This window comes from Sarcophilus harrisii, chromosome 1 (genome assembly GCF_902635505.1).
Source record: "Sarcophilus harrisii chromosome 1, mSarHar1.11, whole genome shotgun sequence".
In the NCBI taxonomy this organism is placed as follows: domain Eukaryota; kingdom Metazoa; phylum Chordata; class Mammalia; order Dasyuromorphia; family Dasyuridae; genus Sarcophilus; species Sarcophilus harrisii.
The window spans coordinates 403,431,001-403,445,404 of record NC_045426.1 but is presented as its reverse complement, the minus strand read 5'-3'; the positions used below and the strand labels follow the sequence as shown (position 1 = coordinate 403,445,404).

General features: G+C 31.8%; 1 protein-coding gene across 6 annotated transcripts in view; it reads right to left on the bottom strand.

Annotated features, from left to right (window-relative positions):
* Positions 1-14,404, bottom strand: part of TRIO (trio Rho guanine nucleotide exchange factor) — a 276,800-nt gene that overhangs the window by 112,730 nt on the left and 149,666 nt on the right. For all 6 annotated transcript variants that reach the window (XM_031946133.1, XM_031946134.1, XM_031946135.1 and 3 more), the window contains 6 exons: positions 14,215-14,284; positions 13,699-13,788; positions 8,460-8,552; positions 5,366-5,477; positions 2,809-2,999; positions 559-660 (listed from right to left, as the gene is read on the bottom strand). In XM_031946133.1, coding sequence (XP_031801993.1) covers positions 559-660; positions 2,809-2,999; positions 5,366-5,477; positions 8,460-8,552; positions 13,699-13,788; positions 14,215-14,284 — 658 coding nt within the window. The remainder of the gene's footprint in view (positions 1-558; positions 661-2,808; positions 3,000-5,365; positions 5,478-8,459; positions 8,553-13,698; positions 13,789-14,214; positions 14,285-14,404) is intronic.

Here is a 14,404-nt window from a genome sequence, read left to right as displayed (position 1 = left end):
TCCATTCTTCACATTCCCCATTGACTAGAAAATAAAGTATAAACTCATGAACCTGGTATTTGGACCCTTCCACAATCTGGCTCCAATCTTGTTTTCTAACATTATATCCTACTACTCCACATGACATCTTCTGTGTTTGAGCCAAACTGGCCTATCTGCCATCTCCTTTTCTCATTCCATCCTCTCCCTTTGTTCACACCATCCCCAGTGCCTCAAGTACAGGAATCAGAGGAAAGAAATCTCTACCCCATCTCTCCCTTTCCTTCAAGGGTCAGGTTAGTTGCCAACTCTCCCATTAAGCCTTCCCCACTATCCTTTGTGTTAAATGAAATGAATCCTTTCTGAATTTCTTACAGCACTCTATCTATTGGCATTTATCACATTGTCCCTTTGAACTGTAGGTCTTTGCTTGCATGTTGTTTCTCCCAGGTATATTACAAGTTTCTTGAGAATAGTTCTATCATGTTTATCATATTTAGCTTTGTAATCATACAGTAAATACTTAATATTTGTTGAACTGAACTGTTGAACATATTTCCGAGTGTCAGACTGACATACCTTTAACACAATTTTATTATCAGAAGTTGGGGTCCTTCCTACCCACAGTGCAAATTTGCAAGGATCTCCTTCAACGTGTTCTGTAACACCAAGTTCTGAGGTCTGGACAAAGACAAAATAATAGATACAGAAACAATTATATATGACTTCAAACAAACAAAACTAGCAAATTTTAAAGGTAATTCTATAATCAAAATTGGTGGAAAATACAAGAATTCTAATTTTCAACAATGGAAAAAGTACCTGCACTAACAAGATCAGAGGTCTATCTAAGTATTTTAATATATACATGATAGAAAATAGTGATATAGGTGTATTAAAAAAATTATAAAATCCTAATTTTCAGCCAAACATTTCAACATCCTCTTTCACCAACTGATTTACTAGAGTGGTTTAAAAAATGTTTAAATCCATTACTTTTAATTTCATTTTCTTTAATTTTCTCTGACCACTCTTGGGAGAGTTGATGAAGAATTATAAAATAGCTAAAATGATGGTAGATACAGGGAAAGAAGAGGTTAAGTAATCTGGAAAACCATAGATATCAAAACAACAGAATTTTTTTTAATTTTTAATGCAGCTCAATCAGTTTACATTGTGAGAATTAATGAAAACCATTTTTTAAGGCAAAAAAATTGAAGGTTTAACTTTGTATCATGCCTTAAAACTAGATTAAAGAATATCTAATCCTAAAATATTTTATCATCTAATTGTCAGTAGCTGTTTTAAGGGTTAAATTCCTATCTGTAGAATGTAGATTAACTGACTAATTTATATTTGGAGTGCTAACTTATCAGTATTTTTTCCCTCTCCTAAACAAGTAAACTCTATATTTCTTCTCTTCCAACAAAAGGAAGTGAGTCACAATCTACAGTCCTGGAGGTGAACTCTGAGGGAATCCTAAAATACAAAATAAATTAAATGAAGATGTATTGGCTTCTAAAACATATTAGCTTCGTCTTAAGGGACTGTTTTAAAGCCAAGGAACTCAAAGTGAATTACTACTCAGTAACGTTGCTTTTTCTTTTCCAGTTGGAATGTGATCTAAAATGATGTAAGTTATTCTGTAAATTGACATTGCCAAAAGGAATAAGCCTGATGAAACTGCACAAAAATTATGTATTTGAGCTTGTGAGTTGTAGAATGTTTGACTCTTTGAATGTCATTAAGATAACTCATAGGTATTAAGAACAACTATTACTCTGTGATTTTGAATAATAAATGTGTGTGTGTGTGTGTGTGTGTGTGTGTGTGTGTGTGTGTATAAAATATCTTGGTTTAAATACATAATGATGATTCAATTTGTCAAAAATCCACACATCCAGGATGTGTGAACCAGTGTTAGCGACCCTAAGAAAGAAGAAAACACAAAACCAAATTTTATTCTTTGTATTTTCTCTAACAAAATTGATGAATAAAGCTCCCATTTACATCTAAGCCCCCAGGACAATTATATGTTGATTTCAACATAAATGAGCCAGGAAAAAACAAAAACAAAAACTTAGAATCTACCATGGATGACAGACATTTTGAAGAAAGTATATGGTTATTAGGAAAAGATGAAAAATCTTAAAATATTAATACTATTAATATTATTATTCCTACCATTCAACTACTAAGAAAAAAGGGCACCATGTGTGTCTGTTGAAAGTATATACTGATGAGAAAAATTCTATAATGAGACAGTCTGTAAAAATTTTTCTGTTAATTCATGAAAAGTGAATAAATACGTAAAAAAAGAATCAGACAGTAATATGGCTTGTTTGATAAACTAAGTTAAATGTGACATGGGGCAGAAAATGGTTTAAAGTGGTATCAAAAAACTTAGGTTCAAATACTACCTCTGAAATTGTGGGTAAGATAATTTCCTTCAGTTTCCTCATTTATAAAAAGAAGGGATTGGCTATCTTGGATTCTACAGTTCCTTGATATTCTGAGATTTGTGATTTTAATGTTTTCCTATAATCTTAGTAAATATTCTCTGAACACTGGAAAGCAAGTTTCTAACTTTGGTTTTTCACAAAATTGTATATGAGAGCCCTCTAGTGAGCCAGATAGTATTAGAAAATTGCAGTGATGGAGATATGAAAATAGTTTTTAAAAGATGATTTAAAGTTTAGGAATATTTGAGAAATTAAACCAACTAAAAAAAGTTTTTGTTCTTTATCTATAACATAACATATGTTATAACATATAATAAACTTTTTATATTTAGGCTTCAAGATTAGCATTCTGGATAACTATACTTACAAAGAGTTTGCTTTTATAAAGGTACTTGCTTCTTCCACTGGAATCTTTCACCTCCTTACTGAATACTAAGGACATCTCAAAAAGAAAGAGATGCCTCTCCCGACCCTTTCGAATTAAAGTTTTTGGGTCCCAGACTTGGAAGGATTCCTGAAGGATAAGTTCTCCCTGAGATTCAATATTCTCATCAAACCCTGAAAAATGGAGGGGGAGGAGGAGAAAGACAAATGAATTGGAAAGAAAAAAGTAAGAAATGTCAAACATAAAGGTTTTAAAAATATTATTTAAAGACTTTTAATATACCTACCAACAGCTGCTAAAATCTCTTCCCCTTAAACTACCTTTTATCTCTTGTTATAACATAAGCTAGATAGTACAATAGATGGAAGGCCTGCACTGAAGAAGACCTGAATTCAAAAGCCCTCTAAGTAGCTGAGTGATATTAGGTAAGTCATTTAATTTTTCTGTGCCTATAATAGCATCTACCTTCTAGGGTTATTGTGAGGAGAAACTCAGGTAATATTTGTAAAGCATCTAACACATAGTTCCATCCTTTTTTCCTTTTTCTTTCATACCTCTTTCCTTTCTTTCTTCCTTCCCTTTTTTATTCCTTCTTTCCTCCCTGCTTCTTTCCTTTCTTGTTTTTTCTTCCTTCCTTCCTTCTCTCCATCACATCTTTTTGTTTATGTTTATTTTCATAGAACCAATAAGTGATGATAGCTGCTTTTGTTCAGGGAGGAAATAACTTGGTAATTGATCTATCTCCAGTCCAAGTCTATTTCATATCCCGCTTAAAAATGAGTAACAATCCATAGAAAATAAACACATTGAGAACAATTAAATTGGATATGCACTGTAGGAGACTAACTTAATTAGATAGCTAACTGCATTTCTCATCTAAGTCAACACTAACATACATGACACTAAAAGCTAATAATTCTTAAGGAGAAAAACTTTAGTTTTAGCATATACCTTACATGTGTAAGTTTTCCTCTCTTACAAGATTTATTTGTTGAATGTCAATCAATCAATTAGCTCTTCATCTGACTCTTGTAACTATGTATAGGAAGGATGGCGATCTTCCTAAAACATCACTTTGTACAAATCATTGACTCCAAATTCAAAATTCTTCAACTGCTTTCCAATGTCTATAGGAGCAAGCTTCTTAGCCTAAAATTTAAAGGGTTTCAGGAAACGTCCCTTGTTGTTAGTATTTTCTTTCTTCTGAAATTACCCTGGATTTACTTTTCCAATTTTCCTCCATTTATACAATTAAGTTTCTAATGGATATGAATATTCCCATATCCAACTTCTATGTTTCAAGTTAGATATCAAAAATACACTACCTTACATTAACTTGTTTTTAACATGGAACTATGTGCTGGAAGAAATGGAAACTTTATGGTTATGATTTATTAAATGAGGTAATACAGAAATAACATTTGAGAATACTTTTTAAAAATTACATTGAGCATAGGATGGCATAGGGGCACCCATAGGTAGAAGACCAGACATCTCTGACCCATGGTGGCTATGGTACTCTGAGTGGGTCACTTCATTTAGTTCTCTAGAGAACTCTCAAAGCTATCAACTTCTATCAGCAGAGGATGGTTCCTCATCTGGGGATTTCCTATAACTATGTCATAAGAAATGATGAACCTTTTTAGGTAAATTTGACAAAATCATTAATGGGAAAATGTGTTGCTTATCCACAGGATTCAATCTGAGTTGCCAGTGAGAGATAAATTAAAAAGCACTATATCTTTGGTCAAAGCAGGGTTATAAGTAGCAATAAATGTAATCTCTTTAGACTCTTCTGCCTAAGTATCTTTTTAGAGATGTTTCCCCATATAAGGCAGTCTTACATCACTACTAGGTCAAATGCTTTTTTTGAAAAATTAAATATTTTTTTCATTTACTTATTCACTTTTTTCCCTTTATTCCCACTTGTAAAAAAGAAAAGGCAAACTTCTAACAACAAATAGGCACAGATAAGAAAAACAAATTCCCAAATTGTTCAGAATTCTTGATCCGTTTCTAAAAAGAGCAAACTGAAGAGATGAAGTAGTCTTTTAAGATTGTTGTTGACATTCTAGGCAGAGCTTAACCAATGGGCTCCTGTGCAGCTCCCATGCTACCACACTAGTATATGAGGGAGGAAAAAAGCACTTTGCTCTGAAGAATATAAATCTACTCTCAGGTCAAGTATCAGAAAACCCAGTATGACCAGACTAACACGTCTTTGTAGGGTAAATAAAAGTTTAAGAAGTGGCTATCTTTAAATAAAACGTTCAACCAGAGGATGGGAGATGGGGGAGGAAAAGAGTGGATTCCTTACAGTACTGGGGGGGTGGGGGGAAAGGAGGAAAAGGTTGGAACAGAAAATGCCAAAGTTCCTTCCAGCTTAAAAGTGTAAAATGAGCAAAAATCAAAACCACAATAAAATCACAAAGCTAAAAGTTAGGCCAAGTAATAAATATTAGCTCCAGATTTCCAGTAATTCAGAACATTCCTTTCCAGGTGACTCATATAAATATAGATATCATACAGTGTCTCTCACCTTCAAGCATGCTAAGATGCATGGCGTCATTGGCTCGCTTTGGCACACTGAGCATCACCTCAAGGCCATCTTTAATTTCTCCTTTGCCTTCTTCACAGCAGGTGAGCAGCTCCTATAGAAAATCAATAATCATGAACTGACATGTATTGAACAGGTTCTCAAGGAAAGGATATAAAAAAATGAGAGCCATGGATATTGCCCGAAAATGCTCTACCAACAATCTTTAGTTTTGATGAATTGAAACACTATTGTAGAAAGACACAGCCCAGGATGGTGATTGGGGTTATTCCTCAGAGTAAGAAAGACCTTTAGTGAATTTATTGTTTACTTTGTTTATCATTTATTTATTTTTTAAGCATCCAATTAAACTAATTTCAAGTTCTGAATTCTCTTCCTCCCTCCAGTCTCTCCATCTATGGAGAAGGCAAGCAATGTAATATCAGTTATTTATGTGAAATCATGGAAAACATATTAAATGCTATGTCTGACCTGTATTGGCTATATGATCCTAGGCAATTCACTTAATTAAAACTCTGTAAAATTAAAAGTTGCAGAACAGCTGTAGATCTGAATTAGGAAAGAGAATTAATTTATTGGGAGTTCCTACCACCAATGAAATCATGGATCTGGATTTAGAACTGTCATTAAGATGCCCCAATAATATTAATATTGCAAGAGTTTCCACAGTGAAGGTGATTCACTTTGTGTAGTGTTTATTTTTTCTAAGAAAAACTCAAAGTTTAAACTAAGATTTTCCTTGGGATACTCATGTGAAATTACATTTCAGATTTTCCAATGGGAACATCACATTATAGTGAACAATAAAGCAACAGAAGTCCATATTCTGTTAATTCCACAAATATATTATCAATTCATTTTCTTCCATTATTATTGTTGCTGCTGTTGTTATTTGTCAGATTGGTGATTTATTTCACTAGTGTAGGAAACAGCAATAAGCAGTAAAAGACTTTTGTTATTAATGACAATCAGCACCTTTCTCTGTGACTTATCTAGTCTGTCAGAATTGCCTGACTGAGGGGGTAGGAGGGAAGAAATCACACTGTCAATATGTGTCAGAGGGAATACAAATGAAGGTGACATTTCTTTGTTACACTATGTTACTGTTGCCATCATCACCACCATCATCAATAATGAAAAGTACTTCCAGAATTATCATTATTATTAATGATGAACGTGGTGGAAGGAAGACAAAAGCATGAGGCAGATTTGTATAATACTCTCACTTCCACACTAGGTCACAAGATCATAGAATTAAAAGCTTGTCTTTAAAGATCACCTGATCTATCAGTATCATTTTATAAAAGGAGAAACTGAGGACAAGAGGGACCCAAAGACAAGCCCTCTAATAGAAAATAGAAGCAGAACCAGGATTTGAACTAAGTCTCTTGATTCCTTATCCAAGACTATTAATACAATATAGAAGAAAAAGTCATTTAACTATACTGAAAAACAAGATTATTTTTAACCAAATGGCACATATATATTATTTTACATAATTAAATATGTAAATAAAATTTAAAATAGCTTTAAAAAGCTGTTGTAATATCCTAATTTTAAGTTAATAACATTAACTTTATTGCCAGAAACCCTTTTTGGAAGAAATTCAAATAATTAAAAAAAATATTACCTTGTTAAAACATTAAGGAGCACAAAATCAATTTTAAGAATAAAAAGAAATTAAAATTATTTGACTAAGTGAGAATTTATATGAAATATTCTTTACCGAAATAACAAATAAGGAGACAAAAAATTACTACCTTTTTTTTTAAAATAAAAAATAGAATCACTAAAGTCTGAAGGACATATTTTTACATATAAATTTTAACTGTGCCCTTCTTCCTGCTCCTTAGAGAGCCCTCTTTGCATCTCTTCCACTGTCTTATCTTCAGTCCATGCCTCAGTACTGAGAAGCTAAAATCATATAGTGGGATTATGAGGATTGCTTGCTTCTACTAGTCATTTATCCATTTTTGTAATTACTTTTTCCTCATAAAAAATATTTCTCCCAAAGTCTGTTTCATAAAACTATAATACGTATAATTTTCAATATATGAAAAAACCTAGCAGAATTCATAATCAACTTATTAATATGAGGCAGCTAGCTGGCACAATGGATAAAGTACAAAGCCTGGAGTCAGGAAGACTCATTTTTCTGAGTTCAAATCTGACTTGATCAGTAATTTACTAGTTGACTGACTTTAGGCAAAGCACTTAACTCTGTTTCCTCAATGAGCTGGAGAAGGAAACAGCAAACCATTTTAGTGTCTTTGGCAAGAAAACCCCATAAGGGGCAGCTAGTAGGTGCAGTGGATAGAGGACCAGTTCTGAAGTCAGGAAGACCTGTATTCCAAAATGGCCCGAGACATTTCCTAGCTGTGTGACCTTGGGAAAATCACTTAACCCCAATTGCCTCAGCAAAAAACAAACAAAAACTCCATATGGGGGAGTCACAGAGTCAGACATGACTAAAGTGATTCAACATTTAATACATTTTAAATTATTTCTATACATCTAGAACTATGTACTGATGATATGAATTTTATTCTAATCCATCTGTCATATTAAATTCTTGGGAAATTTGTGGATTACAATTTGCATATGTTTTGTTCTTACAGATAATTATGTTCTGTTGGGTTTAACATATATTTTTAATACGTTTAACACATATTGAAATGCTTGCCATCTAGGGGAGGGGTGGGGGAAGGAGGAGAAAATCTGAAACACAAGGCTACAAGGGTCAATGTTGTCAAATTATCCATGCATATGTTTTGAAAATAAAAAGCTTTATAACAATAAATAAACAAACAGACAAACACAGACAACTATGTTCTAAGAAAAATGGTTAGCCTTGATAGAAGTTAATACCTATAAACAAGGCATAAAGTCCGAAACTAGCAAATGATTAGTTTTAATAAAATTTGTTAAAAATACACAACTAATATTTTGTCTTTCCAGTTTTCTGAGAAACATTATAGAATATAAACTGAAGTAAAATATTAAAATAGTAGAAGGGAGCTTTGTGATCTAATATATAGTTCAGAAAAGTCTATAATCCAAATATCATTGTACATACTTTTAAGAGGAGCTGGTATTTTGTTATTCGCTGGACAGGCTTAATAAGGTATGAAGAAATGGAGTTGGCTAGTCCATGCCGTTGTTGTATCTCCTGTAATAAAACAAGATTTTGAACATTTTAATTCAAGAAGAAAACATTGAATATTGCATAGATACCTTTTGAGCATCAAATAATTTACTATATACACACAATACATAGTACTTCTTGGTCTCTACAATCAAATATGGTTATGGCTAAAGTGAAAATTTCCTTTGATAAATTTTTCATTAGTAACAATTTAATTTCTCAATCTTACCATCCCTCCATATTACATCACTGACAATTTGACTACGTAAATTTAATAACCTATTCTCAAGTGACTTTTCTTTTTATCCTGTGTCAAATCTGAATATCTTGACCTTTGACTCTGTGACTTTTGATTCTTCTGTTTGTTTGATTTTTTAATAATCCACTAGCTTAGTTAATAATCTAATTTATAGGATTTCTTATAAATTTTCTTCTCCCCATCTACTTAAATTTTAATGGCACAAATTATAATTTTATTAATTTTTTTTCACTTTTCTTCCAGCTGTAAAATATTTTTCAAAAATATGTAAAAAGTTGAACTTTCTAATTGTTTCTATGTTTTCTCTTTCAAATTGGACATCAAACTACATTCAAACATTTAAAAATATTTTACAAAACTATATGTGTATTTATGAAGGTATCTATTTGAACTAAACCAAACATGAAATATATATTTGCTTATGATTAATCAAGCAGTGTTTATTCATGAAAAGAGCAATGAAGGAATGACTTAAAAAAATGATTACTGTTGTAAAGCCACCAGGGGGAGAACTGTGCCAAATTGCTAAGCTTTTATGTAGGGTGTAGCTATGTAGATGAAATAATGCTGACAAAATATGCAATGAAATTTCTGTCCTTCAATTAAATGATACAGCTTAGGTGGGGCAAAAGAAACCCTGGAATTTGTTTCAGCTTCAGTAATTTCAGTTCAACTTAGAAATATCAATTATTAAAATGTTCATATATTAATGTTTCAAAAAAGCAGCATGTTAAAATAACAAATGAATTAATTTAGTATACTGATATAAAAAACTGTCATTATAGATTATACAGATAGGGATTGGCTCTGTGATTTCAAAGACATGGGAGCCTCTTGGATGGGAAAACTCATCTTACCAAGGTAGTCTGGTACCAACCCTTCAATTTACAGTCTTAGAAAGTTTGCTTAGAGAAAAGCTTCTTAAACTGTGGGTTGTAGCCGTACATGGGGTCACATGACTAAATGTGAGGGTTGTGAAAAATTTGGCAACAGAAAAGGTATCAAATATTCCATCAAGATTTAATTCTTTATGTAAAAATAAATAAGCACATCCATCTTAGTATGCAAATTTGTTTTCATCTTTAATAAATACATTATACTAAATGAAATGTATACCAAAAAATAATATGTATACTAAATAATAAAATTATATGTATACCAAAGAATTATTTTAAAATAAATTTACTTTCGGTAAATGTTTGATTTGTATCCTTATCTTATATGCTTATATATCTGAGAATCATATAAAAATTTCTCTGGTGAAAAAGGGGTCACAAGTGGAAAAAGTTTAACAAGTCCTACTTTAGAAGAAAGTAGGCGTCAAACTGAATATAATATAGAAACCACTAAACCATACATAAAGAACCTGTGGGTCACATACTGACAGTTTTAAGATGTAATATCATCTATGTTTTATGGTATTTTTATTTCTTTTGTTAAATATTTTCAAAGTATATTTTTACATGATTAAGGGGATGTGGTCAGTCACATGAGGCCAGTGAGACATGTGAACAGTAAGATGTTACATGAGTTTGTGCAAGGTCTTACAACTAGACTATATCAGAGATGATACTTGAATTTACCTTCCTAACTTTAAGGACAGCTCTCAAACCATTGTCACAGTGGCTCTCAAGAATCAAGAGTGCATTTTTGAGATTTTGTTAGTTTATTTACAATTTGTTATAGGATTGTACATATATAACCTATATTAGATTGCTTGCTGTCTTGGGGAGGAGAGAGATAAGGAAGAGAGGGAGAAAAATTTGGAACACAAAAGTCTTACAAAAGTCTATTATTGAAATGAAAACTCACTTATGAAGTAAGTTTCTAAAACCAAAACCAAAAACCAAAAAACAACTTTGCTTCTCTGAAAAATGTCCTAAAAACATGTGATAGTAAATAGCCTAGGGAAAGGTTATAATACTCAAGAAAATACCTCTTTTCAACTCCATTATAGAATCAGAGAAACTTAAACCTGGAAAGAATTTTAGTGATTGCCTAATCTCATTCCTTCATTTTACCTGGTTCTACACTCAGTGATTTGTGTGAAAAGTTATGAAACAAGATTATCTAATCCAAGATCATATATATATGTAAAAATAAAACCAAATAATAGTGGAATATTTGGGACTCCTAGTATTTAGGTCCTTCTCTTATTTAATAATATCTCACATTTCAGTGAGTTATTGCTTTACAATACATTATCTTATATGATCCTCATAATGGTATGAAGTAGAGGGTATTTTATAAATGAGGAATCTAAAGCACAGACTGGTTAAGTGATTTGTCCAGGGTCACACAACTATAATGATGGCATGTGGACCAAAGGATTACTGATTACAAGTCCAATGTTCTATCCACTATTCATAGTCCATTTTTACTTACTCTGTTACTTCTTATTTTAGGAAGGTCAAATGTTCCTCAACAAAATGCAAAAAATTATTTATACAAAAAATATACCACTTATTTTTCTTTCGAATAAAGTACATTTTTGTTGGTGGTGGAAGAAGGGGAAGAAAGAAAAGAGTAGCAATGTCTAATGGTTAATATGTCCTCAAAAGAATCTTTAAAATAAGTCAGTCTAATGACTATTCATATAAACCTGGATGGAGCATTCATTTACATTTTAATCACGTACTGAATATCCTTCCTCTGATATGAACATTGATCACAGAACATAGTTATTATAAATCAAGCTCAATGGGATTTTTGGAATTAGGATTAATTATGATATATGACTCAAGTGAATTGTATCTCTCCACAAAGAAAATACTCTCATGTTTTTCTTTTTATTTAGTTCTTGCCATTCTAAATGAAACATGATTCTGCTAACACCATTTCTCACAAAGATAAATGCTTGTTGACTGACAGCTTTTTTATAAATCCTTCATTGGTCAGTATAACCCCTATCATACAATCTAAGGAAAAAATAATGAATTTGAGGGAAAGAAGGGAGATACAATAGAAAATTACTTTTAAGAAGTTTCTTTCAAAATTCTAACAAGATACTGATAAAATCTTTAATGTATACATTCATAAGTTCAGTTATTCTTAAATTCAAAGAATAATGGAAGCTTCTAAATATTTTTGTTCTTTGAATTTTAAATGTACCATATGTTAACATAGCTTAAGCCTCTAGAAATAACTCTTCCTTTGTGCACAGTGTCTTTGGGTTCAATACAGTCTTGAAGAGACTTCAGTTCATGTGAAACTTTAAAGCTCTCACACAAAGACAAAAATAGCACAGAGCTTCTAGTAGATTTAGAATGTATTACCATCAGCTGCAAAGATAGTAAAAATACTAAGATTTCACAGCATCTGAAGGAACATGAAGAAGCTGTTTATTGGAAGGTCCACATTTAAATCCTGTCAAGATCCTAAAGATTAAGAATCCCATCTTGTGATGCAAGACAATTCTGATTGACTTGGGATGGAAAATGCCATCCACATCTAGAGAGAGAACTATGGAGACTGAATGTGGATCGAAGTATAGTATTTTTATCTTTTTTGTTTTGTTTGCTTTTTCTTTCTCATGTTTTTGCCCTTCTGGTCTGATTTTTCTTTCATAACATGACAAATATGGAAATATGTTTAAAAGGATTGCACATATATAACCTATATTATATTGCTTGCTATCTTGGGGAGGTAAAGAAAAGAGGGAGAAAAATTTGGAATACAAAAGTCTTTGGAATACAAAAGTATATTGTTTAAAACTATCTTTACATGTGTTTGGAAAAATAAAATACTTTGAGAAAAAAAAAAAGAATCCTATCTTAAAGCTGAGAGGTTAAGGAGAAAGTATTACAATGTTCCTTGGTATAAGCACAAAGATAATGATTATAGTAAATTCCACTTGTCTATAGTGTAACTTCTCATATGGCATTTGAGTAGCACATCAGATGGATGTTATTTAAAAGGAATTCAAATGAGTCTATCTTTTAATTCACAGTAGCACCCTTTGGCTAACAACTTGAATTTCATCTAATTTGTCACCTAATTTGAGAAAGTCATCAAACTTCATGCCTTTTTATACACAATGATCTTCCCAAAGTTTTTTTTTTTTCCCCTGAAACAGAAAGACCTTATTTTACCTTGCTTCAAAGACATCAAGGTTTATGAAACTGAAATAAACCTGCAGTTTTCTATGGGACTAGTTTGCAGGGTTTGTAATCTTGTGCTATATTTGGCCATTGATGCCAACAGTAAAACAAAGCAGAAAGGAGCTATTTTTAAAATCAAGGGACATTTCCACTTTAAAGTAAGAAGATAAAGAAGGTAGTGTCATATTTTCCACCATGTAGGTTCAATTCAATAAAATGTGTAAAATTATCGATGGCTATCTAAATAAGTAAATTTTATGCTTTTAGACTGATAGATTTTACTTACACAAATTTAACTCATCATTGCTAAATAATTTCCTTTAAAATCACATTTCATATTTAAATGTAAAATAGTATATAAATCACTACAAAATAGCTTAGTTGTAACTTGAAATGCTTTATATCAAACTCAATCTACACAACTCCTAAGGGCTTATTGAATAAGACTGAAATGTAATTGAAAAATGTTTATCCAAATAAATAAAAATACAACACAACATAGATAATGGTAATTTGTGGTTTTTCAAGTCACTAGAGAAGGAAATGGCAAACCACCTTAATATGTTTGCTAAGAAAAACATCATGGACAGCACTAGCATGATAGGGTTTATAGGGCCACAAAGTTCAGAATGAATGAATGCCCAAAAAAGAAGTCAATGATAATCTGCAAAGATCTGTTTCTCTTTGGGTTTGCCACCATGGATTTGTTTATGTAAATATCATATAAAGTTTAGTTGTCAATTTGGTGTGTAATTACAAGTAAAATTTCAATCGTATGCATGCTACTTTTAAAAAGTGATCTTGTACTTACATCAAAATAGGATCCTGCATGCTCTAGTATTAGCTGAGTAGAGTCTGGCTTATTTTTACAATATGTGACATACATCTGAAACTTGTCTGCCTATAAAAAAACAAACAAACAAAACATTTTATGTAAGAACCTTTATTGAACTGTAAGAATGAAAAGTATGAGCAAATATTTTGTGAAAAGCAAGAGTTCAAGAAAAAAAAAAGCCTTAAGTAAGAATAACAGAATCTGCTTAATAACAAAAACACTTCTAAAATCAGAAAAACTCACCCTGCTAATAATCACTGCTTCATTAACTGAACTATTAAAAATAAAGTTAACAATTTTTTCCTCAAAAATACCTTGCTTTTAAAATGTAATTTCAGGAGAGGGACACTGAATTCATTTATAAGTTATATCCAATATTCAGCAATGGGTGGGTAGATAAAGTAACAGATATCAAAGAGCAATGAAAATCCTTTGCACTACCCCATCAAACATTAGGTTTTCCTGACCCAACAATGGCTTGGATTGTATTACCCAAGTAACGAAGCAATGTCCAACATCTTCTGGTAACTGTTCATATTTTTCCAGCTCTTTTAAAAATATGCTGCAGAGAAAAAAAATTATGAAAAAGATAGTTTAATAATTTGATGTGCCAAAGATCCAGGATTTCACCTATGTGCTAACCAGCCCCTCCTCCAGTGCAAATCACAACCCTTCCATGCCT